General features: G+C 38.8%; 1 protein-coding gene across 7 annotated transcripts in view; it reads right to left on the reverse strand.

Annotated features, from left to right (window-relative positions):
• Positions 1-16,735: 16,735 nt before the first annotated feature.
• The window catches only part of NEDD4L (NEDD4 like E3 ubiquitin protein ligase), a 453,729-nt gene continuing 443,626 nt past the window's right edge, over positions 16,736-26,838 (reverse strand). For all 7 annotated transcript variants that reach the window (XM_078153241.1, XM_020994788.2, XM_020994798.2 and 4 more), the window contains one exon: positions 16,736-22,066. In XM_078153241.1, coding sequence (XP_078009367.1) covers positions 21,964-22,066 — 103 coding nt within the window. In that variant the 3' untranslated portion in view covers positions 16,736-21,963. The remainder of the gene's footprint in view (positions 22,067-26,838) is intronic.

Below are 26,838 nucleotides of genomic sequence, written 5' to 3' on the forward strand. Positions count from 1 at the left end.
TCTTATTACCTGGTCATCCAATCTGGAGAGGAGTGGAAATGAAGAGGAAAGAACTCATTGCAACTCTACTAACTCTAATACACAGATCTCATTCTTTCTACTTTTCCTTAATGAAACCATTCTAACTTCTAAAGGCAAATCCTGATCCTCTGAGAAATCAATCAAATATTTAATAAACCAGGCACTGTGCTGGACACTGGTTATTTTTATACATCCCTATAAATCCAGGGGGAGGGGCAACCTATGGTATGTGTGTCAAAGATGACCATTTAGTGGCTCAAGGGGCCTATTACCCACACCCCTTTTCCCAACCATAAATTATTGCTTATCTCTGATCCCACTTCAGGACTCATGGGAGAGCTGGCATCCTGCTCTTGGGAGACTTGAGAGAATCAACATCTCTACCATCGGATGTGCCAGAAGACTGGAGCTGGAAACCTTGGCACATTACTTTGTAAAGTTTGTGTACCTCTGCTAGAGACCTTTGGTTTCTCTGTTACACTTATCTGAATCGGGACACTCTTCTGTACCCTGAGTCAATAGTGAGCATTTACTGAATGGTAGGTACTGTACTGAGAGTGGTAGGTGCATGCTACAAAGAAACTAAAAGCTGAGCCATGACTAATTATAACTTTGCTTGGATCAAATCCAGTTGGAGGAGAGGATACAGTTGTGAAGAGAACAATCCCTGCAAGGGTCTCCAGTATGTAAGGAGGGGGAAAGGGCCTGAGGATGTTTGAACATAACATAGGCCTTCAGAGAGAGTGTCTTACAAAGATGGCTGCCCTACATGCCATTGGAGAACCCCAAGAGGAAACTCACTGGACAGAGAGATGGAGATAGAGACAGACAGAGAGAGAGAGATAGAGAAAGACAGAGACAGAGAGAGAATTTGACATTCTCAAGATGAATGAATGGGTTAAAGGATTGTGGTGATTTTTTCTACTATAGGTATTTCTCTTCATCATCTCTCCCAACTCCAAGAATGTATACCTCCTCGATGTTGTGCCCTGGGACAAAACCCCATTGACCCTATGCTAGTCTTTGATAAATCTTTATGCTAATCTTTGATTAAATAGTTAATTTTGGAGGTATTATGATTTGAGGGGGAGCCAAGACTAGGGCAGATAGTGAAGGCAAGGAACCAATTCAGTTGAAACAACATAGAGTTACGATCCCTTTCCCTTAGCTGCGAGGATGGTGGTGAGATCAGAATCAGGTCAGATGAATCAAGAAAGGCTCCCCAGAGAAAATCCTTTTGGTCAAGATTTTCAAAGAGAAGGAAGGACTCCGAGGACCAGGAAATAATGCCAATTAAAGAACCTTCCACAATAAGATTAATAAAGCCTTCGCCTTTGAGTCACTCCTTTTCTTCAAATTTTGCCTCTAACACGTACTACCTAAGTGATCTGTGCAAGATCATTGAACCTCCTTGGGCCCTGAGTGTCCTCATCTGTGAAGTGAGGGGAGTAGGTCTCAATGGCTCTCTGTGGAGGGGGAGGATTCTCTTTGGGGGAAAAAAAGGTCATGTAAAAACAAAAGTTATTAATATATAGTGTGTATTTATGTTACATATATTTAAAGTATGTGTGTGTGTATATGTATGTCTGTATGGCTGTATATATAGTAAGAGGGGAAGTTCTTTAGTCATGATGACCAGTCCAGAGAGTAGGGATGACATGTTACATTCAGGATGGGGGCCTGCCTAGGTCACACCTTGACTACAAATGCAGGCTCTTTTCAGGGCAGTGCCCTGTTTTTCAAGAAAAAATGGGAAGCTGAAACAATGAACCTGATAATTTCTCACGGAGCTCTATGATTCTATGATTGCTCACACTGACCAAAAGGAAGCTGTCATGATGCAATAGGAAGTGTAGATGAGGGCCCTCCATATCTGTCAGCTCCAGATGTTTTCAATTCAAGAGCACAGGTTGAATAGCTATGACATCTCACTCAATACATTTAATCTTCTGCCCAACCTTGACATACAAATAGTAGTCTTAACAAGAAAAGACAGCACGAAGCATCAGGAAGGCAGAGTTACAAGGGGCTAAGTAGTCTCAACATAATTCTTTGAGATTCCATATACAAGATAAGGAAGGAGTCTTAGTAGAGTCATAACAAGGATTTACTTCATCTGGAATAAAAAAAATTGAGGGAAGGGAGGAGGGAAGATTGACATGGATGGCTATTTAGCTGGGTTGGGGTAGGAATATGCAACTGCAATACAGAACTATGATAGAGTCAGGATGGGAGCGGGTAGGCCAGTGCCTGGCAGTATTATAGGCAGAGGAAGCCTGGAAGGTGGGGACTGCAATAACTCACCCTGCCCCAACCTCACCCATGGCACCTGGGGCAAAGACCTTGTCCATCCCATGCTTGCTATGTGTAGTTTTAACTTCTCTCCATTGCCACCAAATCAAATGCATCTTATAAAGTGTGTAAAGAATATTATGACTGTAGGCTATTTCAGATAGTATATTGCAGTAGAAAATGTAGGGGATTTGAAGTCAGAAGACAGAGCCATTAGAACTATAGAACCAATGAATTTGAGAGTTAGAAGGGACCTGGGCAGCTATCTAGGCCAAGCCAGACACCAAAGCAATCCCTGCTACAGCATAACCCACTATTGAGCATCTAGCCTTTGCTTAAAGACCTTCAGGGCTGGGGGAATGGAGAAAGCTCCCAAATACCTCTGGAGTCAGGCAGTCAGTTCCATGTTTAGGTAACCTTAATTATTAAGAGTTTTTCCACCCAAACGTCACACCTAAATTTGCTTTTTTACTATTTCCATGTATTGAACACCCAAGTTTGGGTGATTCTGAAAGCTCTGTCCTCTACTCTCTTCTCTTTGTACGGTCTCTTCCTTGGTGATCTCATCAATTCCCATGGGTTCATCATCTCTATGCAAATGGCTTCCAGATCTACATATCTAGCCTTTGTCTCTCTTTTGAACTCTACTGGATTTCCCATTGACATTTTAACCTCAATGTATCTAAAATAGAATTGATTACAGTTTATCTAAACCTATCCCTCCTTCAGACTTTCCTATTTTTCTTAAGGGCCATAGTGCTTTCAGTCATCCAGGTTCACAGTCTTTGAGTCACCCGTGAATCCCTCTTTCTCCATCCCTGTGTCCAATCAGCTGCCAAATCTTGCCCATAATATCTCTTTCATCCATACTCCTCTTCTAATCTCTACCACAGTTTAGACCCTTATTACCTCTCACCTGGACTACTACTACTTCTTCTTCTTCTTTTTTTTTAGGCAACTGGGGTTAAGTGACTTGCCCAGGGTCACACAGCTAATAAGTGTCAAGTGTTTGGCCTGAGGCTGGATTTGAACTCAGGTCTTCCTGACTTCAGGGCTGGTGCTCTATCCACTGCGCCACCTAGCTGCCCTTCCTGGACTACTTCTATAGCCTCCTAATTTATCTCCTTGCCTCCAGTCTCTCTCCCCTCTTCAGTCAACCAGCAGTCACTGCTGTCAAGTTGCTATTCATAAAACACAAATGATGCTCCCCTACACAAATCTCCAATGGCCCCCTGAAGCTTCTAGGAAAAAATACAAACTCTTCTGACACTTAAAACTTCTTACAATTTGGCTTCCATTTACTTCTGGAGCCTCACTTTCTATTATTCACCTTCATGATGTTCTGTTTTCGGCTAAACTGGCCTCCTATCAGTTCCTAGTTCTCCTATATGAATATCTTTGCATAGATGGTGCACATCTGGAATTTACTCCTGCCTGATATCTGTCTCACAGAATGCCCGGCTTTCTTCAGACCACAGCTCATGTGCAGCTTCCTCTACGAGGCCTTTCCTAATTGAATGAATGAATGATCTCAATTACTTTTTATCGTACATATATTATATATGTATATACTATACATATGCATACACACACATACATACACACATATATACTTTGTACTTATACATGTTCACATGGCATCTCTCTCTGCCTACCCCCCCATTCTGCACATGGATAATGTAAGCTCTTAGAGAGGGATTGTTTTTGTTGTTGTTGTTGTTGGCACCCCCAGAGCTTAGCACAGCAACTTGCACCTAGTAGGCTCTTAATTAAATATTTATTGAATTGAATGACACAGATTTGAACATCTCAGGGAACTAGGTGTTAGTAGCCCCAAATTGGACAGAGAAGCCACTTGCTCAGGGCCACTGGAGGAAATCAGTGGTGAGTCAAGGACTCGGCCTTGGGGATCTTGCTTGTCTGTCTTGTCCGTTGATCGCTCTCTGTCACCAGCCTGTGGAAGTTTCCTAACGATTTCTCTCTGAGGGCTGTCTCCACCCAGCTAACATTTGTTCCCTATTGATCCAATAGCCAGCCCTGTTATTTTTTAACCAGATTTCAAGGTCCAGAGGACTAATTTTTGTTTAAAAACGAATTTCATGGAGAGGACATGTCCTCTAGATAATCTCAACTGGTACGCTAGCCAAGACCTTCTAAGTAAATATAGCCACATAGTAAATCGGGAGGGGGGAGGAGAGGGCAAGGCAGAGCAGGCTCTCTTTTGACACAAAAGATTCTACAAACCCAACAAATGAGAAAGTCAGAAGAGTCTCAAACTTCCTTCCCAATCAAGCATTAAATACAGGCTCGATATGCCCAGAGATCTGACATGAAAACGTGTAGTCCAAATTTCCTTGCAGACTCTCAGCATCACTGGAACTCAGGCCTTGCGGAACACATGTGAAATCACCACTTAGGAAATAAGGGACATTGACTCTGGGGTGATTCACCCAGTTCTGTTGTCACAAGGGAGTCCGTGATCACTGTCAGGGATTCAAATAAATAGGAGCTTACATTTCTCTGGGATTAAAAACTTCATGGAATAGCCCTAGGAGGTTCATACTATCAGTATTATCATTCCCATTTCACAGATGAGGAAACTGAAGCTGTAAGAGATGTGTCTGAGCTAGGATTTGTATTCAGCTCTCTCTCTCCCTCTCTTCACTCTTCACTCTTCTCTCTCTCTCTCTCTCTCTCTCTCTCTCTCTCTCTTCTCTTTCTCTTTCTCTTCTCTTCTCTTCTCTTCTCTTCTCTTCTCTTCTCTTCTCTCTCTCTCTCTCTCTCTCTCTCTCTCTCTCTCTCTCTCTCTCTCTCTCTCTCTCTCTCTCTCTCTCTCTTCAAACTGCAAACTGCCTCTCTAAAGGTAAGTGTTATTTACCTAGTAAGAAGAATTATTTCAAGGAGTCCTGAAAATACCTCTTCCACTCAGCTTGTTCCTGTTAGAAATTTTACGATTATTCTTTATTCCTTCTTCCTTGGGTCAAAAAGAGCTTCCTGTTGAACAACTAATATCCCTGATGGTGTCCCAGGTTAAAGTTTATCAGTCATGTACATGTTGGTATGAATGAGGTTCTTAGCTCCTTTCTGAGGGCAGGCTTTGCTAGGAAAGAAGAACACAAGGCTCAGAGACACATAGGAAGTCTTATATGAACTGATGTAATTACAAGAAAGAACCAAGAGAGCTAAATACACAATGGCCCTGATAATCTAAAAAAAAAATTATGCTAAAGGACATCAGAGTTCATGTTAAAAGCAAAGACCAAACTAGACTGAGGAGATGTGATGGTAATGCACATTTCCCTCCTCTCCATAGCCAGATGCAGTGGTTTATACTTAACTATTTTTTCTTAGTTCTAAGAATGTTCTGTTGGGAGATGTTACTGAGAAATAATAGCAGGGTAAAAACAAAAAGCATCAATAAAATATTTTGAAAAGAAAATGAAAGATTACCAAGGATTTGGGGGGTGGGGGAGAGTATAATTTATGTGTTATAACAATAATGGTGATGATGACTAATGATTGGTGATGATGGCGACAATGATGATGCCTAAGATTTATATAGACCTTTAAAGTTTTCAAAGCATTTCACTTCTGGTACCTCACTTGGCTAAGAGAGCACAGAGGTTATCTGGCCCAACCCACTCATTTTATAAATGAAGAAATTAAGTCTCAGAAAGGTCATGACCAAAAAGGGTGCTGAACTAAAGACAAACTGCCCCTTTTATTTCTCCTTTTGACTGACTGCCTACAAAAACTTCTCTTCTAAGTTGTGGAAGCAGTTCACCCCAGAATTTGAGATGGATAAAAACCAAACTGTTTGATTCTCTTTTTCCCTTCTCTGAACCTGACTAAGCTCCTCTCCTACAATTTTGACCTCTAATCCTGACCCCCAGGCCTGACCACCATTCTAATCTAGACCTCATTCCCTAAATCCTGATCATAATCTGCACCCACCTTTCGACTTCCTCATTTTTAGAATGAGAGTGTTAAATAAGATTTCTAAGAGTCTTCCCCCCAGGTTTTTATTTTGCGCCTCTCCAGTGCATTCATCATGTAATATTGTGTATGATAACTATATTGGTGTCTTATTCCTTTATTACACAATCAACTCCATGAAAATAGTGATCATGATGTATAAACTCTGTATCCCCACTAACACCCAGCACAGTACTTTGTACATAGTAGGCACTTAATGAATGTTTGTGAATGCCTGAAAGGTCCCTTCCAGCTAACACTTACTGATTCACCAATCAATCAATAACCAATAATCATTTATCAAAGTGTTTATTATGTGCCAAGTACTGTGGTGAGTACAGTGGATGCAAGGCAAAAGTGAAACAGTCCCTGCCTTCAAGGAGTTTACATTCTATTGTGGGAGAAAACATGAATATACATGTATAAGTAGATACCAAATGTATTCAAAATGCATACAAGGTAGTTTAGGGAGTAGAGTTCATAGAAGCTGAGGAATTAGGAAAGGCTTTGTGTAGAAGGTGGTTCTTGAGCTGAGTTTTGAAGGACAACAGTGATACCACAAGGAAGAGGCAAGGAGGACATTCCAGGTGCAGCATATTGTCAGAGCAAGCGTGGGGAGATAGAGTGAAGAATGCCGAGTAGGCTAGTAGGACTAGATCTCAGAATTCAAGGGAAGCAAAGTATAGGAAGACTCAAAGAGGTAGGATTGTACCATATTTTGAAGAGCTTTAAATGTTAAAACAGTGGAATTTCTATTTGCTCTTAGGGGCAGTAGGCAACCACTGTAGTGTATTGATTACTGAAGTGGTCACTTCACTTAAGTAAAGTTGCTTTGGTGGCTGTGTGGAGGGAGGTGGACTGGAGTGGGGAGAAGTCTGAAGCAGGAAGACCAATTAGGAAACTATGGCAGGAGTCTACTAAAGCCTGTCTGTTACAGAGAGAAGAGGGATATTGTGGCCTTCCATGTCAAGCTTGGCTCCAGGGGCACCACTCCCAATAAAATGATGGAGGTTTTTGACTTTCTTTGAAGGAATAAGTCATCATACTAATAAGTCTTTGTGAAAAGAAACATCTTATCTAGGAGAACAAATAGAAGTGTGATATAAACTTAAAGCAAATATACAATTGGAGTGACATTGACTCACTGGGGGGTCATCCATCCATTCCCAATGGCCAAGCATGTCAGTCTGTAGTTGACTGTCATGAGGCAGGGGAGGCTCTGTATGCCTTGAGGTCATGTTGTCTGGTTCTGAGGACCCTTGGTGTCCTTTGTTTCACTGCATTTCTTTTGGAAATAGTTTCAGTGATGTGCTTGCCTTTACTCCATTTCTTAACTGTTTGTTGATTTACTGATCCTGGTTTCTAGGACTTTGCCTAGTTGCAAGTGTTTTCTTTCTTTACAATGGAGTATAGCTAAATACTTTCATTACTGTATTTCTTTATTTTTTCTCACTCTGAGGTATGTATGTAAGGGTTTTTTTTTTTCAATAATCTCATTTAAAAGCATGCCTGAGTTCAGGGTAACTTCATCTTTCCCTTTCTGGTTGATGGCTTGGCAAGGGTCTGCCTCATCCCCACACACTCCATGTTGCAATTTGCAACAGTCCAAAAAAACACCTGGGAGCCCTTTCTTCAGGATTCCCTTTCTAGTGAAGGCACTGAATTAAAATTAAATGAATATGGTCCAATATTTAATAGTGACAACTGTGGCATAGTGGAAACAAAAGATCACATTCAAATCCCTGCTGTCATTGGGCAAATCACCTCAGCTCTCTGAGTCTCAGTTTCCTCATCTATAAAGTTAAGGATCTGGATTAGATGACCATTAATGTCCCTTCTGACTCTAAATCTAGAATTGCATGAACTTTATGTAACGTTTTTGAAAATTTAACTTATATTTACATTTTACAATGTTACATTTTAAATTTTAAACTTCCCTCCCCATCCCACACTAGAGAATGCCACTGAGACATGTATATTTGTATTTAACATTGAGATATGTATATATGTATACGTAGATAGATATAGATATATACACACATATGTGTATATATACATGCATGCATACACTCATGTAAAATATACATGTGTATACACTTATATATATGTGTGTGTGTGAGTGTTTGTATGTGTATAAAACCATACTAGCTAGAAGTCTTCCCAATAAGATCAGAAGTGAAACAAAGCACCCATTATCACCAGTATTATTCAATATTGTATTAAAAGTGCAAGCAATAGCAATAAGAGAAGAAAAAGAGATAGAAGGAATCAGGCTAGGGAATGAGGTAATAAAACTATCATTTCACCTATTCTGATTTCCTTCAATTTCTTTATCTTCTCTAATTGCTGATTTCTGATCTTACTGGGAAGGCTTCTAGCTTATCCTCATTACAGATAGCTTTTTGCTGATGGTTTACGTAGATATTTCTTATCATTTTTAAAGAAAAATCATTTTTGTTTTTGATAGGAATAAGTGTTGTGTTTTATCAAAAGCTTTTTCTGCATCTATTGATAGAATCATATGATTTTTGTTACTTTTGTTATTAATATAATCAATTATGTTAATAGTTTTACTTATATTAAACTTTTCCTGTAATTCACTCAGATTTTCCTTTAAAAATTTGGAAGTTATAGGTTTAGTATTAATATTACTTTGTTAGATATGATACCTTTTATCATGATGTAGATATCTCATTTATCTCTTTTAATTAAATCTATTTTGGCTTCAACTTTGAGATCATGATTACTACCCTTGCTTTTTTTTTTTTTGCATCAGCTAAAGCAATGAATTCTACTCCAGCCCTTTATTATTTGGGCTATTTTATCTGGGTTTTAATCCATTCTGCTATCCATTTCCATTTTATGGGTCAGTTCATTCCAATCACATTCAAAGTTATGATTACCAGTTGTGTATTTCCCTACATCCTATTTTTCCTGTTTATCCTTCTCATTTTCTTTTTACCCTATCACACCTCAGATGTCTAATTAACTTCTGACCACTGGATCCCCTTCTAAGAATCTCTCCCTTATCCTCTCCACTACTCTCCTATTTCTTGATCTGCACACCCTTTTAGAAGTCCTTCACTTATCCTATCCTCTAGCCCTTCTATTTCACTGTAAGTTAAGAAGACTTTAACATCCTTCTAAACACATACGTTATTCTCTCCTTAACCTAGTTCTAATGAGAATTAAGGTTCTAGCACTGCCAGCATTCCACCCCCTCCTGCCCTCCTCTGTAGCAATTCTTCCATTCACGCCTCATTTGTATGGGGTAATTACCTCTCTCTGCCCAATTTTATTTTTTAGAATTGTCATCATACTCAACTCAACCACAAGCCTTCTATCTTCTATGCTTTTTCAAACTACCCTAGAAATGATACTGTTCTTAAGACCAACAGATAACATTTTCCCATATAAGAAGTAAACAGTTTGACCTTATTAAATCTCTTATAATTAGTTTTTCAGGTTTACCTTCTTCCACTCAGTTCTGGTCTTTTCCTCACAAATGCCTGAAAATCCTTTAATTCATTAAATATACATTTTTTTTCCCATGTAGGATTACACTCAACTTTGCTGAGTTATTCTTGGTTGGATACCCAGATCCTTTGCTCTTCCGAATAATGAGTACTAATGAGTAATAAGGAAACATGAGTTTCATGTCCTTTGATCTTTTAATGTAGAAGCTGCTAAATCTTGTGTTATCCTGACCTACATAGTATTTAAATTGTTTCTTTCTAGTTGCTGGTAGTATTTTCTTCTTGACCTAGAAGCTTCAAAACTTAGCTGTATTATTCCTGTGAGTTTTCATCTTGGGATCTTTTTCAGGTGGTGATCACTAGATTTTTAAAATGTCTGTTTTACACTCTAGTTCTAAAACTTCAGGGCAATTTTCCTTAATAATTTGGTTTTTTTAAAAAACATATGTTATTTCCCCCCCAATTACATGTTACAACAATTTTTTACATTTGTTTTTTTTTTTAACTTTGAGTTCCAAATTCTCTCTCTCCCTTCCTGTGTCTCCTCCCTCCTATCTGAGATTGTGAGCAATCAGATATAGGTTATACATGTGCAATCATGTAAAACATTTCCATATTATTCATTTTGTATAAGAAGACCCAAAACAAGAAAAAAAGAAAGTAAAAAACAGTATGCTTCAGTCTGTTTTCAGACAACATCAGTTCCTTCTCTGGAGGCAGAGAGCCTCCATTCAATAGGATTTGATTGAATATGAGAAATAAAGAAGGAAGGGTCAAAGATAACTCCAACATTCCAGACTTTGGAACATGAGTGTATGGATGATGCCATAGACACAAATGGTGAAATAAGAAAGAAAAATAGGTTTATAGGAAACATTTTAAAAAAACTCACAAGATCATAGATTCAGAGCAGGCAAGGCACTTAGAGGCCATTGAGAACAGCCAGTTCAATTTGTGTAGGAGGAAATGGGAAGTGTAGAGATAAAGTGATTTGTCCATGGTCATGTAGCTAGTAAGTGCCTGGGATAGGATTCGAATGGGATGTTTCATATATTGAGCTTGAGGTCTTCATGGAATATGCAGACGGAGATGTTTCACATGGAGTTGGAGATACAAATCTAGAGTTCAGCTAAAAGGTCAAGATTGTATGGATTTGGGGATCAATTGCATAGAGCTAAGAGATGAAGCTGTGGTCATGTATGAGATTGCCATGGAATAAAACGTAGAGAGAAGATTGACACCAGAACTTTGAAGAAAATCTCTCAATTGAGGGGAGGAACAGAGAATAAGAAACTAATGAAGGAGATGGAAAAATGGCTAGAGAAGTGACGAGGAGAACAAAGAGTGTCCAGAAGGAAGGAGATAGTAGGCAGATAGGGCAGAAGGGTCAGAGGAAGATATTTTAGTATTAGGGAGACCTGAATATGATTGTAGGTTCAGGGGGCAGAGCTAGGAATGAAAGAGATGTGGAAAATCCAGGAGAGAGCAAATGGTCACAGAAAAACATGGGCCTGGAAAAGTTGAGAAGGAATGGTAACAAGGGTGTAAGTAAGTAGCGGCAATAGTCCTAGGGAGGAATAGTGATCTTTTATAGCCAGAGAGAAGAAGGGAAGTGATGATGAAGCTGAGAAAGTGAGAGGCTCTGAGGAGGATGCAAAGACAATAAAAGAAAGTTTCTGCTCTCAAGGACTCAAGGAAAGCCATAACATTTACACAGATAAATAAATACAAGATAGAGACAAAATAAATGCTAAGTAACTTGGAAGTGGTGCTGAGGGGTAACAATTAAAGGCTGCTTGTAGGAAGCAGCACTTGAGCCGAGCCTTGAAAGGGGCAAAGGGTTCTGCATGATGGGTGTGAACCAATAGGCTAATTTGAATGGAAAGAAGAAGAAATGTGTAACCAGCCTGGAAAGAGAGGCTGGAGCCAGACTGTGAAGGATGTTAAATAAAGAATTGGCTTTTATCCTAGAGGCAATAGGGAGCCATGGAAGCTTCTTGATGAGGGGAGCAATACGGTAAAAACTAACTCAAAACGGATTTGTAGAATTAGCATGCCCCACTGTATGACATAGAATTTGGAAAGGGGATGCTTTGGCTTGTGCCTCTATGTGCGGCTTCAGATCCTTGGTTGGGAAAGGGTGACTTCCTGGCTCTAGGCTTCTGGATTTCTGGACTACAGGTCTGGAAGTGGTAAAGGTTTAAAGATAAGGCTGTCAGCCCTTTGGAAGATTTCTCCTCCAGATGTCCTTCAGTATGCTGATGAACAACAGTCACCATCCATTCCCTGCAGTGGGCCTGCAAGCCTTCATCAGAGCTCTAGTCTCATTTGATGTTTTCTTCCTAATCAGAAAAGTCATCCCTACTGCCAGCCAGCCAGCTCCTTGGAGATTGCCGAATGGAGAATCCTTAAGCAGAGATCACTGGATCTGAGGGAAAGATGGCACTGTGGGGAGGCTAATTGGATGTTGCTATCATTACTGGAGAATGATGGGAGGAAAAGGTTCAATGATGAGATGCTGTCCTTGCTACCCTCAAGCACTAACCCTACCTTGCGCTAAAGCACCTAGACAAGTTGGGAAAGTTTCTCAGTTCTTCACGTTCCTCTCACATTCTTTGCTCTTTCCAGGAATCGAATGAACACTAAGCTGCCTGTCCTGCCATCATCAACAGCTTCCAAATGCTAGCAGTCTTTTGTCCAGTTCGCAGACTAAGTCCTTATAATCACAACTGTCTTATCCATAAGGAGAAGAATGAAACAAAACCAGGCACACTGCATTTAGTCAGGGGGTGGGGGAGCTGCAAGCAGGGCTGACATCCCCCAAAGCTGACTCAGCCTTGCGATGAGTCACAGGAATGGCAATTTTTGCACTTATTCCCTTGATATATTTCTCTATGTACATACATGTACTCTACATTCATATATACACATGCACATGTATATATGTGTGTACATGTATCTCCTTGCTGTTCCCCCCTGACAGAATGGAAGCTTCTCATGAGAAGGGATTGTTTCCTTCTTTGTATTAGCATCTCCAACACCTCAAATAGTTCCTAGCACGTAGTAGGCATTTAATAAATAATCATTGCTTGCTTGCTTGATTCCATGTAAGTCCACTAACATCCCCAGGAAGTCTAGTCCTCCATGCTCACCTTTACAGATCATAGGAGGGACTTAGAGATCATCTAGCTCAATCCAACTGGAAAAAAAAGCAACTTATTTCCACATCTATTCATTGACAATATTAAGTTTGCTATTAAAGTATAAACAATATTTGGGAATTCCAAGTCATGACTCCCATAATAACTTGAGCAAAGTAAACCAAGTAAAAATAGCAGGTGTGGGAGGACATTTTGCCAAGTGGAGTAAATTATAGGAGCCAGATCCTTCGGGATGAAGGAAAATAACCAATAATGAGATGAGTGAGCATTGATGAACCACTTCTTGAAATTTACCCAGAATCCTTTTGCAGAGGATTATTGGACACTCTGCTGGGTGAACGACCACAGAAAACCCTGAACCTTGGACTTGCTATGGGCAGGGATGGGCTAGGCTACTCAGAGACATGAAAGGCAGTGATTCTCTAGCCCCAGTCCCAGACACACTGCGGAAGGAAAGAATAGGACACTGTGTCCAAAAGGTCACGGATGAAAGAGCCATACAAACTGAGCAAGGAAGGCTCTCCCCTTAGTAGTTCCTTTCTCTTTATTAGACTACTTGGAAGTGGAGGATGAGGGTGCTGGACCAGCAAGGGCAAGCCTCCAAACGATTTCATTTGGAAATCAAAATCACTTCTTTTTCAGTTTTGCTCTGGGTTAGTCTATAATCACTCACAATAAAGAATGTTGGAATGGGAATCTTTATGTTCGTTCTCTTTTCAGTGAAATTCAGCCTAATCTTGCCAAACTTGTGCAGTTTTCCCCGATCCCTTTATCAAGGTAATTGTACATGCAATTAAACACACATGAATATTTCTCCACTATAAATTCTAGCTAATTATATGTGTATATGGATGGTGTGCACGTATTTTGTGTGCACGTATATGCAAATGCACGTGCTTGTTCAAGTGTGCGTGCATATGTATATGCAAATGTGTGCGCGCATGTATACACATGTGGGTATGCATATGTATATGCATGTGGGTATGTGTGTTTATACATGTATGTGCATGTGGGTGTGCATGTTTATTGTATATTATGTGTGAATATATGTGTGTTGATTATGATGTTATTAAATATGCCTATATAAGTATAGATAGCAAGAGGCAGCATGGCAGAGTGGATTTAATAGTGAAATTGGATTCATGATGATCATCTCCTTGGGGTTCAGTTCCTTCATCTCTAAAATTAACGGGTGGGATTAGAAAGTCCCCATGGTTCCTTTCAGCTCTAAAAGTCAGTGAATCTCCATTCTCAGATCTTCCTAGAAAAGTTTTTCAGGGACTCTTTTTTGCCCCCAATTGGACTGTACTTTGTATTAGTCTTACCTGTGTCAAATCACCCCCAGTAGAACGTAGTAAGCTCCTTAGGGCCAGGGATTATGTTGTGGTTCTCACATTCTCCAGCACCTTTCTATCTTGCAGGTAGAAAACACCTAAAAGCATTTGCTGAATTTGACTGTATGGATCTATACAACTATACAACTTAATCCCACCAAAAGGGTCAAGGAGGATAAAGCTAGAAAGGCCATTGTGATTACTGATATGGAAGACTTTTAATACCTGTTTCACTGATTTTTCTACCTCCAGTCTATTGATTCTTCAATCTCTTTTTTGCATTGTTGTCCACTTAATAATTATCCGAAGGCATTATTGTCATCATTTTACTATTCAAAGACCTCAAATAATTTTCTCCAGTGCTTAGAAAGTGAAACATTAGCTTCTTATTCTGGCATTCATTGCCCTTCACCATCTGGATGTAGCCTACCTACAATCTTCCCATTTGGAAGAGGTCTTAGTGGCTGGATAGTATAACCCACATTTGAAAGAAAGGCCTTTTCCCCTTCAACTCGTTTGACAGATGAACATCCAACATCTTTCTGAAGACCTCTAATGGATGGGGACCCACCACTTCTTGAGGCAGCTTATTCCACTTTGGACAGCTCTAATTTTGGGACAGTTTAAGTTGACCCCATGCCTCAATTTGGTTTATTTGCAACTTCCACTCAATTTTCCGGGTTCTGCTGCCTGGAGCCAAACATCTTTCTTCCACATGACAGGCCTTCCAGTACTTGGAAAGTTCCTTGTTACCCTCCCCCAATCCCATACACAACCATGTATCTTCTCTTCTTCAGGATAAACATTCTCAGTCCCTTCAGCAGCAACTTATATTCCATCGACTCAAGACCCTTCAGTATTCTGGATGCCAACCTTTGCACACTCTCTAGCTTATTCTCCTTATCTTACACAATGCCTCTTTGGATACTCAATATCTCTGTTAGACTATTATCTCTATTAGCATGCCTCTCAGCTTTGACTGTTTAACCTTCTTCCCTCATGACCCAAGTACTATGTACTCATTTAGATGTTCCTAATACCATTCCACCCCCATTGGAAGAGTTTCTTTCCTTCTTAAAGTTTTCCCAGCATTTTGAATCTCTGTGCTTTTCTCTTGTATCATTAGTTGTCTCTTTCCTTGTACCATTAGACTGTAAATTCCTTGAGATCAGTTGTTATTCTTTGTATCCTCCAACACTTAGCACAATGAATTACAGTTTGAATTATTTGTTCAAATAAGAAATTTTCATTTCTTTCCTATTAATACTTGTGTAGCAGATATAGCATCAGAGTTGGAATCAAAAAGACAGTAAATGCTTAGCTAGCTGGGCAAGTCACTTAATCTCTTTGGGTCTCAGTTTCCTCATCTGCAGAATAAAAGAGTTTGGGACTCGATGACCACTAAGATCTCTTCCAGCTCTACAACACTAAGATTTTTGGAAGGAGAATAGGGAATACCAGAAATGCAGGGATAACAAGGGGAAAAATATTTGTCTGTCTGTATAAGGTATATTTTGAGCCTAGAGGAAAAGGAATAATTTGGATGTGCTCTAGTGGCCCTTTCTTAGTGTGCCAAGTCTCTTTTTCTCAATTAAACTTCAAGTTTAAAAACTTGAGGAAGACATTGCTGAAGACTTTAAAAATACTGGCTCAAAGATTCAGAGAAGTCCTAGGGAACTAACTAGTTATAATGGCTGACAGCCTCTGACGGGGCTGTGGAAGGAAAGTGATGTCATAGACAAGGACATTACAAAGCAAAGGGCCAACTGCCCCAACAGGAGAAGGCTTAGGGGATTTTTGGATTATGGATGAGTAAAAGAAATATAATTCCACATGCTTCACATATCCTCACATATCCCTTTAACATAAGGGAGGGACAGTTTAGTAGCAAAGGAAGTTCCAAAGCCATTCCTTTTTAGGAATGGGATTAAATAGCAAGAGTCTTTCAGCAAGGAAATCAAGACTCAACATTAGAAAAAAAGTTGGGGGCGGGGATGGAAGGAAAAATTAAAATAGCCTATTTCTCTTCAGTAACTTTTAGCCTCCTTAAACTGAAGAGCTGTAGCAGAGTTAATCAGGGGACTCCCTTTTTCGCTGGACTCAAGGTGGGGGGGGGGTCCCTCTTCCCAAAGACCAGGGACCAATCATGAAGCCCTAGTCAATAAAGACCAATCAGAAGTTCACCAGTTCCTCCCAGCAAAGGGCCCTGGCACCTATAAGTAAGAGGCCAATGTCTCAATATCCAGCTCCTTAGGAGGTACCCCAGTATAGCAAATAGTTATGGATGAGGTGATCAGGGAATTGTTTGGGAAAACATTGGTGACAAGTGTTTTAGCTACACAGGTTTTGGGGGAGATGAGTGACAGCGGGTGGGGAGTATCTCATACATCACTGATGGCAGTTAAAAACCCTCTGGTGTGATGCATTAAAAAGTACACTTGAAATCAAAGAAATCATATATTTGAAGCATAAAGCATTTCAGCTTCCATAATTCTTTATTAAATATTTGACAAGTTGCATCATTTCATTACAACAACTTCATTGTGTCACATTGATCTTTTTTGCTGTCAGGAAAACAAACAATCTACATTTCCCTTCAATTCTCTTAAGAAAATAAATGGAAAAAATGGTTTTGTTCTTGAACAAAACTTTCCCTATTGTGTATCAAATTCAACTGTACTTTAAAACTATTCTGATTGTGAAAATGAGCATTCTTTATAAGTTGCTTTTCTTTTTAAAAAAACAAACAAAAAATCAAGGTAGTTTAGTGTTTACCACTGTATCAAATATTAGCCTCATATTAGGAGGTTTTTTCTTTTAACAATAAAAAGTTATGAAATGGGATTTCACTTGGAATGTTTGAAACTCTTTTCACTTTAGAAGTCATTGTTTGTTCATGTTTAATCTGAATTCCTTGGTTCGTAAAGGATAGCAAATCAATGTCACCTTCTTAAGGTTTGCTCAGGCTTGAAGGTTGGAATTTACAGGGTTGGGCTTGGAGAAAAATGTAGAGACCAAACTCTCACTCCCCTTTGAAACTAGATTACTCAAGGAAGATGTAAAAAAAAATGCTATATAAATATATACATATATATATATTTTGACTGCATATGTACTATATATATGTATATAAATATTACATACACAGTAATAAAGGGAAGATCAAAATCTGATGAGGTTAACATGAAGGAAAACATGACATCCTAAGTGAAAATTAGTCTGACTGAAAGGCGCAAAATGGCTTATAAGAATAAAAATGTATGCTGACACAAGGCTATGGTTGGTGATGGCGGCTTAGTAACATTGATTTAAAGTAGAGAATGCAGTACTACAGGTCTGCAGACAACATAACACATGGTTAGATTCCAGTTGTTATTCCAAACCAAAGTAAAAAAAAAGTCCCCATGCATTTTAAACATGCATTACTTTGAGTGAAACATCTTTAAATAAAGATGTCTGATGAGATTTTCTTGCAAAATTTCATACAAACAGAAACATCTTTTTTTCCCTTATAAAATGTTATACAAGCTCATCTTGTAATTCTACAGCATTTTTCTCTTACACTCTGGAGTGTGTGTGTGTGTGTGTGTGTGTATGTGTGTGAACACATGTGTATACACACACATATATGTATATACATATACATACATATGTGTATATATACATATATATGTGTATATGTATACATATATACACATATATATGTGTGTGTGTATACACACACACACACACACACACAATGTAAGTTAAGGCTTATATATAAATTTTTTAAAAAGTGGTCCAAAGTCTGTCACATTTTTCTTACCATTTTAAAATCTAAACTACCAAGGAGTTGAAAAGGGTTTTGGGGTTTTTTTTACTTTTTTTTTGTTTAAACACCTCAGGCCTGAAGTTGGCAGCTTTGACACAACTTCCATGTCAGGATACAGGCAAAAAACCTGTACATGACAGAGGTAGTGTACTTTGCCTGGGGGTGAGGGAGGGAGGGGTACTAGGCAGTTACTCTGTACTAGAGCATCCTCTACTGGCTTCTCAGAAAGCGGAAGATAGCATACCACCTATGTCCCCTTTAGGATCAGGGTGCAGGGTTAGGCGAAGGAAGAGAGCCTGAGAGTAGGAGAGGCTATTTGCAGGGTGGTGACAAATTGACAACTGGCTAAGCTACTGGATCACACTTTTTGTTTAATTTTAAACTTCAGTGGTAAGCTATACGAGAACTTTTTGGAAAATGCTAGTTTTAGCTCTTAAACATTCCTCCAGTGCAGGCAGAAACCTGGAGTTACTACAAATGATTTATAACATATATCATGACCTGACTCCAGCCTGGCATTTTGGATCTGGGAACACCAACGAGTAGTGGTACAAGTGACAGAAACCACAATGGCAGAAGTAAGATACGGAGAATGGTTTGGACATTTTACTCATCACTTGCTACAATCTACCCTGGTACCCTAAAATAGAAGGAATAGCTTCTTGTTTACATTAGTGATTATTTGACCCCCTAGAGGAAAATTTCAGTTGCCAGCTAATAATAAATTACATGAAGACTTTACTGTTCTGTGATTTATTAGGGAAGAAGGGTGGAACTAACTACAGATAATAAACCAGGGCAAATGAATCAGAACATAAGAGTTTAAAGTGAAAAAATAAAATAAAAAGGCACTGAAATTGAATACAGCTTGAAATGGAGCAAAATAACTTAACATCTCTCTACTCCAAGAAGCATCACCACATTCCTAAACTGACACTTCTAAGCTGATCCTAGGCAGAAGGAAATTCCAATCTCCTCAATCAGGCCTATAAGGATCAAGAATGGAAATACCAAAAGACTTTATGGGACAGCCATGGTAACTGATGCTAAAGAAGCTTCAACAATCATTCTTCAACAATATATTCTTTGGAGTAAATTCCTTAACCTGCAATACCTTCTGGAAGATTGTCTCTTCAAGCCCTATGCCTTTTGTAGGAATCAAGTGTCTTCTCTGGTTTGGGAACAAAGAGGGGTTGTAAAGACCATAGACTGCTGACCAAAGTTTGCTGCTAAGGACAATCTGTGAATAGGAAACATAGTACTTCTTTACAAATAATGTCATATAGACAGCGGACTTGGATGCACAGAGTTTTGACTAAAGAATCTACTTTTCATGCAACAAATTCACTTCATTTGTTTTTTTGAGATTATATCCTGAAGATTACAAGAAGATGATTAAGAAAAACAGGATATGAGACTGTTAACAAAGAAAAATTGAAACATGGTAGCCTTTGGAGAGTCAGAGAACCTGGTTTGATAAAAGTATCATTCGACATTAAGACAAGTAGGTTATTATTTAGAAAGAGTTAAACTGAAGTTTTCTCTTATCCAATTAATGTCTTCTAGAGATTTGTTATGGTATATAACAATGTCTTTTGGAGTTCTTATTCTTAATTTACCTTTTAGAGACTTAAAAATTATCTCGCCAGAATAAAATTGTTTTTCTTCTAATACTCTGCTTTTTTTTTTTTGCAACTGGTGATTATCTACCCTTTTAAAAAGTAATCATAGTTAAACAATAACAAAAGAAATCCAGGTTCTTGGAAAAGGTTGATTATACAGCACCATAGTTGTGTAATAGCTCTCAAAAAGTAACCAATGCACAATTCAGCCTTTGGATTGAGTCTTTAAAAATAATTAATTTTGGAATAAGGCAGTTGCACAAAAGGGATGTTCACCAACTGAGTGAGATATTAGGCAGATCTATTATTGAAAAAAAACCATCAAGTTTCTCACCAATTGGTTAAAAAAGAAACTAATTGTCTACTTGTGAATTACTCAGAATGTTGGTTTTTTGATTTTTATCTTTTTAGACAAAGGCCAATGTGGAAAAAGGAGTCAATGCTTTCCTGCTGCAGAAATCTCTGGAGATTGTAGTGCTCTGAACAGTGATGGACTGCTCACCTGCTTTCTCAAGCATTGCAGAGCCCAGCAAGATGACATTTTCTGAGTGTCATGGTGTTGCTGCGTAAGAGGCTCTATTATTTCTGTCTTGCCCTTAATAAATATAAAACCCATGACCCCATACATTTTTGCTCCATCATCTGCTGGCAAGAGATTAACTGAAAGGTCAAGTCCTAGAGTTAGGGGGAGGGCAGTGGGAAATAAGGGTTAAAAATTGCTTCACTAGTATAGAAGGGGCCACAGATAGCAGAACTCTCTCAAGAACTAGATGAACTGCTCAGCTCCATGGGCAAAGAAGAAGACTTACAAAGCTATCAAATGGTAATCAAATGACCTCAACAAATAAATACCCTCAAGCAGATTCTACTACTAGACCAACAACTTAAGTGGATCAAATACTAGTCTTCTCTCTTTTACCTTTAATCTACCACACAATAGATACAACTCAGGCATTATATAGTTTTTAAGCATGCAACATGTCCTAGGTAAGAAAACATGGTTAGGTAAAGTGTATATTAAATTAATCTTTGTGATTGTATAAAAAATCATAAACAATTGGTGAGAAAAGGACTCTGGGCTCAGTTTTACATCTGGGTTTTTATACATCAGCAGCCGCCAAATTCACAATTGATAGACATGTGCAATGAGAAGGAATCATCACATTAAAACGCTTATGATATATTAAAAAAAAACAGATATGAATTCCATGTAGTACATAAAGTGCCTTCAGAATTGGTGCAGTCAGGACAAAAGTGGTTATTTAGGGACCATTAGCAAATGCATACAAATAGGAGACAAAACAGATCTGGTTTCCACAATTTCAAATCGAGAGCAGTGCCAGGTTTCATTCAAAATGCCTCCACTACAGAGAACAGTAAAGAGGAAAGATCATAAAAGCATCACTGTACAGCAGGAAGAAGGCAGGGGTAAGCCGGTTCTCTTACAAGAAATGCTAGTCTCACCCTGACTCAAAATGGATTCTATTACTTGGAATAGCTACCAAGGAGCAATGCTGTGATTCCTTTTAAGTCAACACAAAATTTTTCATGCTATGTCATGATTCTTTCTTGTCTTGCAGCTATGATACTAAATTTGTACAAAAATGTAATCTCCAGTTAGTGCTTAGCCTCTCTGGGTGTGGAAAGATATCATTATACTTGATGACTTGTTTGAAATTCTCTAAATGTCTTTGTCTGGGGAGCATTTTTGGACAAATATTAGGTCTCTATTTTGAATACAGTGGGGCAGGGGAAGATTCAATGCACTAAAAAAAAAATAAAAATGTCACTGACATTAAGTCTAGTAGGAAATTCAGATACGAAAAAAATGCTCATTTTTCAAAGTATATAATATATTTAATTGTAATGAAATAAAATCTGAAAATAGGTCTAAATCATTTTTAAAAGTAAACATGAGCTGTAATACTATACCTGTAGAGTGATTAATTCCATTCATTGTCATTAGAAAGTATGTAAAATATTTATTAAGGGCTTTGCCTACAGAGGCCCAACATAAATAGAACAAGTCCTCCTGAAATGTAATTAGTGTACACATCAACCAGTTGATAATTTGTGGTGGAAAATGCAGAAATACTATCCTTGGGCTAGAGTTCCAACTTCTGCCCTTAGGCAACTGCATTGTCGAAGAGTTTGCTCCAGAAACCAACTTTGTGCAACTGTTCTGCCATCGCGGCTTAGGTGTCCATTAGGCAAATGCAAAGGGGCAAGAAGAACTTGCTTGATTAACAACATCCAAAAAGTAGCAGCTGCCTAATCCACGCCTTCAAATCCTTGAGCATTTTCAACGGCCATGAGAAGTTTCTCTCTTAAATCTTCAAAAGTTTCATATGGAGGTAAGTCAAGGCGATTAAAGCTGAAAAGGCAACGACAAAAACAAAAACGGCTGGGTAAAATGGTAACCAATCACCCTGGTCCCTGACTCAGCCTCCCGAACTTACTTTTATTAAGGACAACCGACCACCTAGGAAAGGGCAGTGGCCTGAGGGCAGACTTCCCCCTCCCCATACATCAGATCAAAGCTCCTTGAGTGTAAGGGCTCTTTTGGAATCTTCTTTGCATCTCAGACATAGCGCCTGGCACATTGTAAGTGCTAACTGATCAGTTCCTCTTCCTGCCATTGGAAGTTTTCCTTTCCCTTATTGTTCTCTTTCTATTTCTAGTAACCACTTCCTGTAACTGTCTCCAATGCCCACAGAGGCTCTTTTTTCTGATGAGGGGGGAGGCTCCTAACTGGGGTTTGCAGTGTCAGGATTGGTGTGGGCAAGAGGAATGTGAGGGGGTTATTAAACTCTAAGGCCCACTGTCAGCCCTTCCCACCACTGCTCCTAATCTTCCTACTTCGCACCAGAGGTCCCATCCTGCTAGTCACCTCTTCAACAAAATCAGTTGTGTATAGGACAGACTCACCATTACCCCTATGGAGTCTACATTAAAAAAAAGAAAGAAGGGGAGGTTTGGGAGCATAGAACTGAGTCAAAGAAGTGGGGGGGGGGGAAACGACTCCTTTTGGAAGCAACAGAAGGTAACAATACAAAAGGAAAGCAGTTAAGTAAATTCTTAGGGCCCATGGAAGGAATGAGGATCATTAAGAAGCCACCAGGATTAAAAAATCCAGAATTTCACATTGGTGGAAGCCTTGGAATTCAAATGACAGAACCTCAGAAGCTATTCAGTCTGACCACTGGTTCTCAAAAGTATGGTCTGGATACCCCTGGGGGCCCCCGAGACCCTTTCAGGGGGCCTGCAAATTCAAAACTATTTTCATGACAACACTAAGACATTTACATTTCTAACAAGGCAAATATTGATATAACCCACATAAACAAAAGCTCCTTGGAGGTGGTTCGCAATAATTTTTAAGAGTATTAAGGAGTCTTGAGACTAAAAAGCTTAAGAACAGTTTGTCTAACCTACAGCTAAAAAAGGATCCCTTTTACATAGTGATAATAGTATTTCTATAGCATTTTAAGGTTTGTAAAGCACTTAAAATATTAGATCTCACAAAACCCTTGGGAGGTAGATGGGCTGGGAGAGGTTGTCACTTGCCTAAGTTATACAGCTAGTAAATGTCTGAGGCAGGATTTGAACTCAGGTCTTTTGATTCTACATCTGCATTCTATCCACTGTACCACCTAGCTGCCTTTGACAATGGATTTAGCAAGAGGCCACCCTGTCTTTCCTTAAAGATCGCATGTGATTAGGAATTCACTTCTTAAGGCAGGCTGTTCCAGTACTGAGTGGAATTGTTAGGAAGCATATCCTGTCTTCAAACTTGATTTTTTTCTCTTTGTAACTTCAACCCATGTTCTTTGGGGGCTAAGCAGAGCAAGCCTAATTATCATTTCATGTGACAGCCCTTCAAATACTTGAACACAGCTATCACATTCCTCCTAGTTCTTCTCTTCTCCAGGTTAAATACTACAATTGTCATCAGGCATGAACTCAGGCTCTCCACGATCCTGTCTGCTCTCCTCTGGATACTATAGCTTTTCCTCCTAAAATGTATTGCCAAGAACGTAACACAATATACCAGATGTACTCAGATAAAGGCAGAGTAGAGCGAAGCTATACCTCCCTAGTTCTGGAGATCATGCCTTGGCCCAAGATTGTATTAGTACTTTTGGCTGCCATATCATACTGCTGACCCACATTGAGCTTCAGTGCACTAAACCTCCCAGTTATTTTCAGATCAGCTGCCATCTATACATGCTTCTCATGCCCTTGTGAAGATGATTTTCTGAACTGTAATATAATACATTTTTTTCCCCCTAAATGTCATCCTATTAGATTTGGCCCAAATGTCTAGCCTGTTAAGACCTTTTTGAATCCTGGTCCTGTTATCCAGTATATTAGTAATTCCTTCTAGCTTTTTGTGATTTGCAATTTGATAAATGTGGCACCTATGTCTTTGATCAGGTCACTGATAAAATGATTAAATAACATTAAGTCAAGCAGTGATGCCTGGGGCATGAGCCCCATAGATTTTCAGTTTCTATTCCTATTTGTCAGTGAGGCTTACTCCTCCACTAGCCCTCATACCCACCCTCCCTCCATTTTGCCTCCTCCTAAACCCTCCTGGAATTCTAACCTGAAGCCACGGGAGCCCTCACCACTGCCTTGTTGTGGAAGGAATCCCTCAGGCTCATTATTCTAAAGATCAGAGAGGTAAGAGAAGCAAACTCCACCTTAGCTAGGGGAAAACATGTTCCTGGAATTATGGACAGAATTTTCCCATAAAATATTGTTACAAATGACAGTCAGGTATTATAATACTATTGGTATAGACCATAAGGTATGACTAGACGACTTAGAAGGTCCTTTCAAGTTTTAAATTTTTAATGCTACGATGGTATGGACAAATAAGCTTTTGTGAGGTAGTGTGAGAGCCTGCACACCATTCATAGCATTGGCACTCAATGTTGTTTTACCCAGAAACAAGTAACTGTGTTATAAATGAACTTTTGGAACACAGCCAGCTCAGAAATCAGTGACTGTAAGAATTTAAATTAGTATTTTCCAAACTGGTTGAGGGGCTATGTGAAGCACAGAAAATATTTCTATTATTCTATATGTCTTAATCTCTGTCATACACTTACAAAAATTAATAGGTGAAGAAAGATAGCTATAAAAACCAGGGGCAGCTCAGTGGCACAGTGGAGAGAGCACCAGGCCTGGAGTCAGGAAGACTCATCTTCCTGAGTTCAAATCTGGCCTCAGACACTTCCTAGCTGTGTGACCCTGAGCAAGTCATTTAACTCTGTTTGCCACAGTTTCCTCATCTGTAAAATGAGCTAGAGAAGGAAATGACAAACCACTCTAGTATCTTTGCCAAGAAAACTCCCAATGTGGTTATGTTGGATATGACTGAAAAACAACTGAACAATTGAGAAATAGAGTAGAACATTTACTAGCTGATATTAGGGATAGTGACAAATTTTTCCCCCCACTGGAAAATGCCTATACTGACCATCTGTCTACATAAGTCTTTAGAGGCAAATGTAAATTATATACAAATAATACTCTGATAGGTCTGTAGCACCTTTCAACTATACTAAGATTTGCTCCTTGGAACAATCTCAGTGAGAAAACAAAACATATAAGGTTAGACACCCTATGCAAACACTACAATTGTGTAGACTTTACAATTCAAACACAGACAAAAAGTGTGAGTAACAGTTAAAGGTGAGAACTATTTCTCAGTAGTTAGAATACGAAAAGTTAGGCAAACAGATGATGCTTTAATAGCCTTTTCTCCCTGAATGTCATTTGCTTAAAACATGAGGGGATTTAGTAAAGTTTTTCTTACCCTGAAGTGATAATTCTAGACAGTTTTACTGCATTGCAAATCATTCTGTCTGGAGGGAATTCTTGAATATAAACTTTCCCTAAGAAGGCACACTAGAATTTGCAAACTATTTACTTTCTCTCTCTCTCTCTCTCTCTCTCTCTCTCTCTCTCTCTCTCTCTCTCTCTCTCTCTCTCTCTCTCTCTCTCTCCCTCCCCCCTATTTATCTCTGTCTTGGCATACTATATTGAGTTGAAGTCATGTCAAGTTGATAGATGTCTATTTCCTCAAGTCAGGTATGTGCTGAGTGCCAGAGATAACAAGAAAGTAAAAACACATCCCTCAAGCAGCTCACAATCTAATTTTCAATGCTGATCATGTCATGTCAGCAGAGAGAGACATGGGAGGCTGCTGCAGCTTTACTGGACCATTGGAATATAGGAGGCGTGGGTTGGTTTCTGGAGCTCATGGAGATATCCAAGTGTTTTCATGAAGGAGTAAGCAGATAGCTTCATTGGTATCATATGTCTGTCATAAATGGCATTTTACTTACACAGTACAATTCTGAAAACTGTATCAAACCAACTCTTTTGAAAATGGGAGATATATGTCATATAAGATGCTTGGCAAGCTTAAGTCAGCAACAAATTATCTTTTATTACCCTTTTTATCTTCAAAAATTTGAAAGAGTTTCAAAAAATTTTAGATAAATTCACAGAAGACAGATCCATAATAAAAACCAGAAAAAATATAGTGTTTCATAGGAACGTCTCTAAATGCCAGCATTAACAATAGCAAATAAGCCCTTTAGTACCATTGGCAGAAATAGAATTCTGGGCTGGATGAAACAGATATGGCACATTTTATGTTCTTACGTTCAGTGAATAATAAACTAAGTAAATATGTCTTCATTAATAGCTAGGAACAGCCATCTGGAAATTTCGCAGTAACATGGGATATTATCTAGAATTGTTCCAATTAATTAAACTGAATTGTTCTTTTTAATAATAATCCTTATTTCTAATGATACACACAGTGAAGTATGTACAGTTCTACCTATTTATCTTAACCATCAACTATGGAACACTTTTTAAAAGTATTAAATTGTGTTCAGAATTTCTAATTTAAATTAGTGGATTTCAAATTTAAATTCCAATGAAATCAGCCTTCTGTTCTCAAAAAGGTAAATAATGCCTTCTTGAACATCATTCAACAAAGGTGACTAAGACTAATAATAAAAAGTACAGTGAAGAATGAAATTTCCTCGTGTCAATCAAGTTGAATGAAGTATGCTGACAGCAAATATTAGATCAGATTTTTTTTCTTTGAGAGCTCAAAAT

The sequence above is a fragment of the Phascolarctos cinereus genome, unplaced genomic scaffold, assembly GCF_003287225.1.
Source record: "Phascolarctos cinereus isolate Bilbo 61053 unplaced genomic scaffold, phaCin_HiC Scaffold_4;HRSCAF=312, whole genome shotgun sequence".
Classification (NCBI taxonomy): Eukaryota; Metazoa; Chordata; class Mammalia; order Diprotodontia; family Phascolarctidae; genus Phascolarctos; species Phascolarctos cinereus.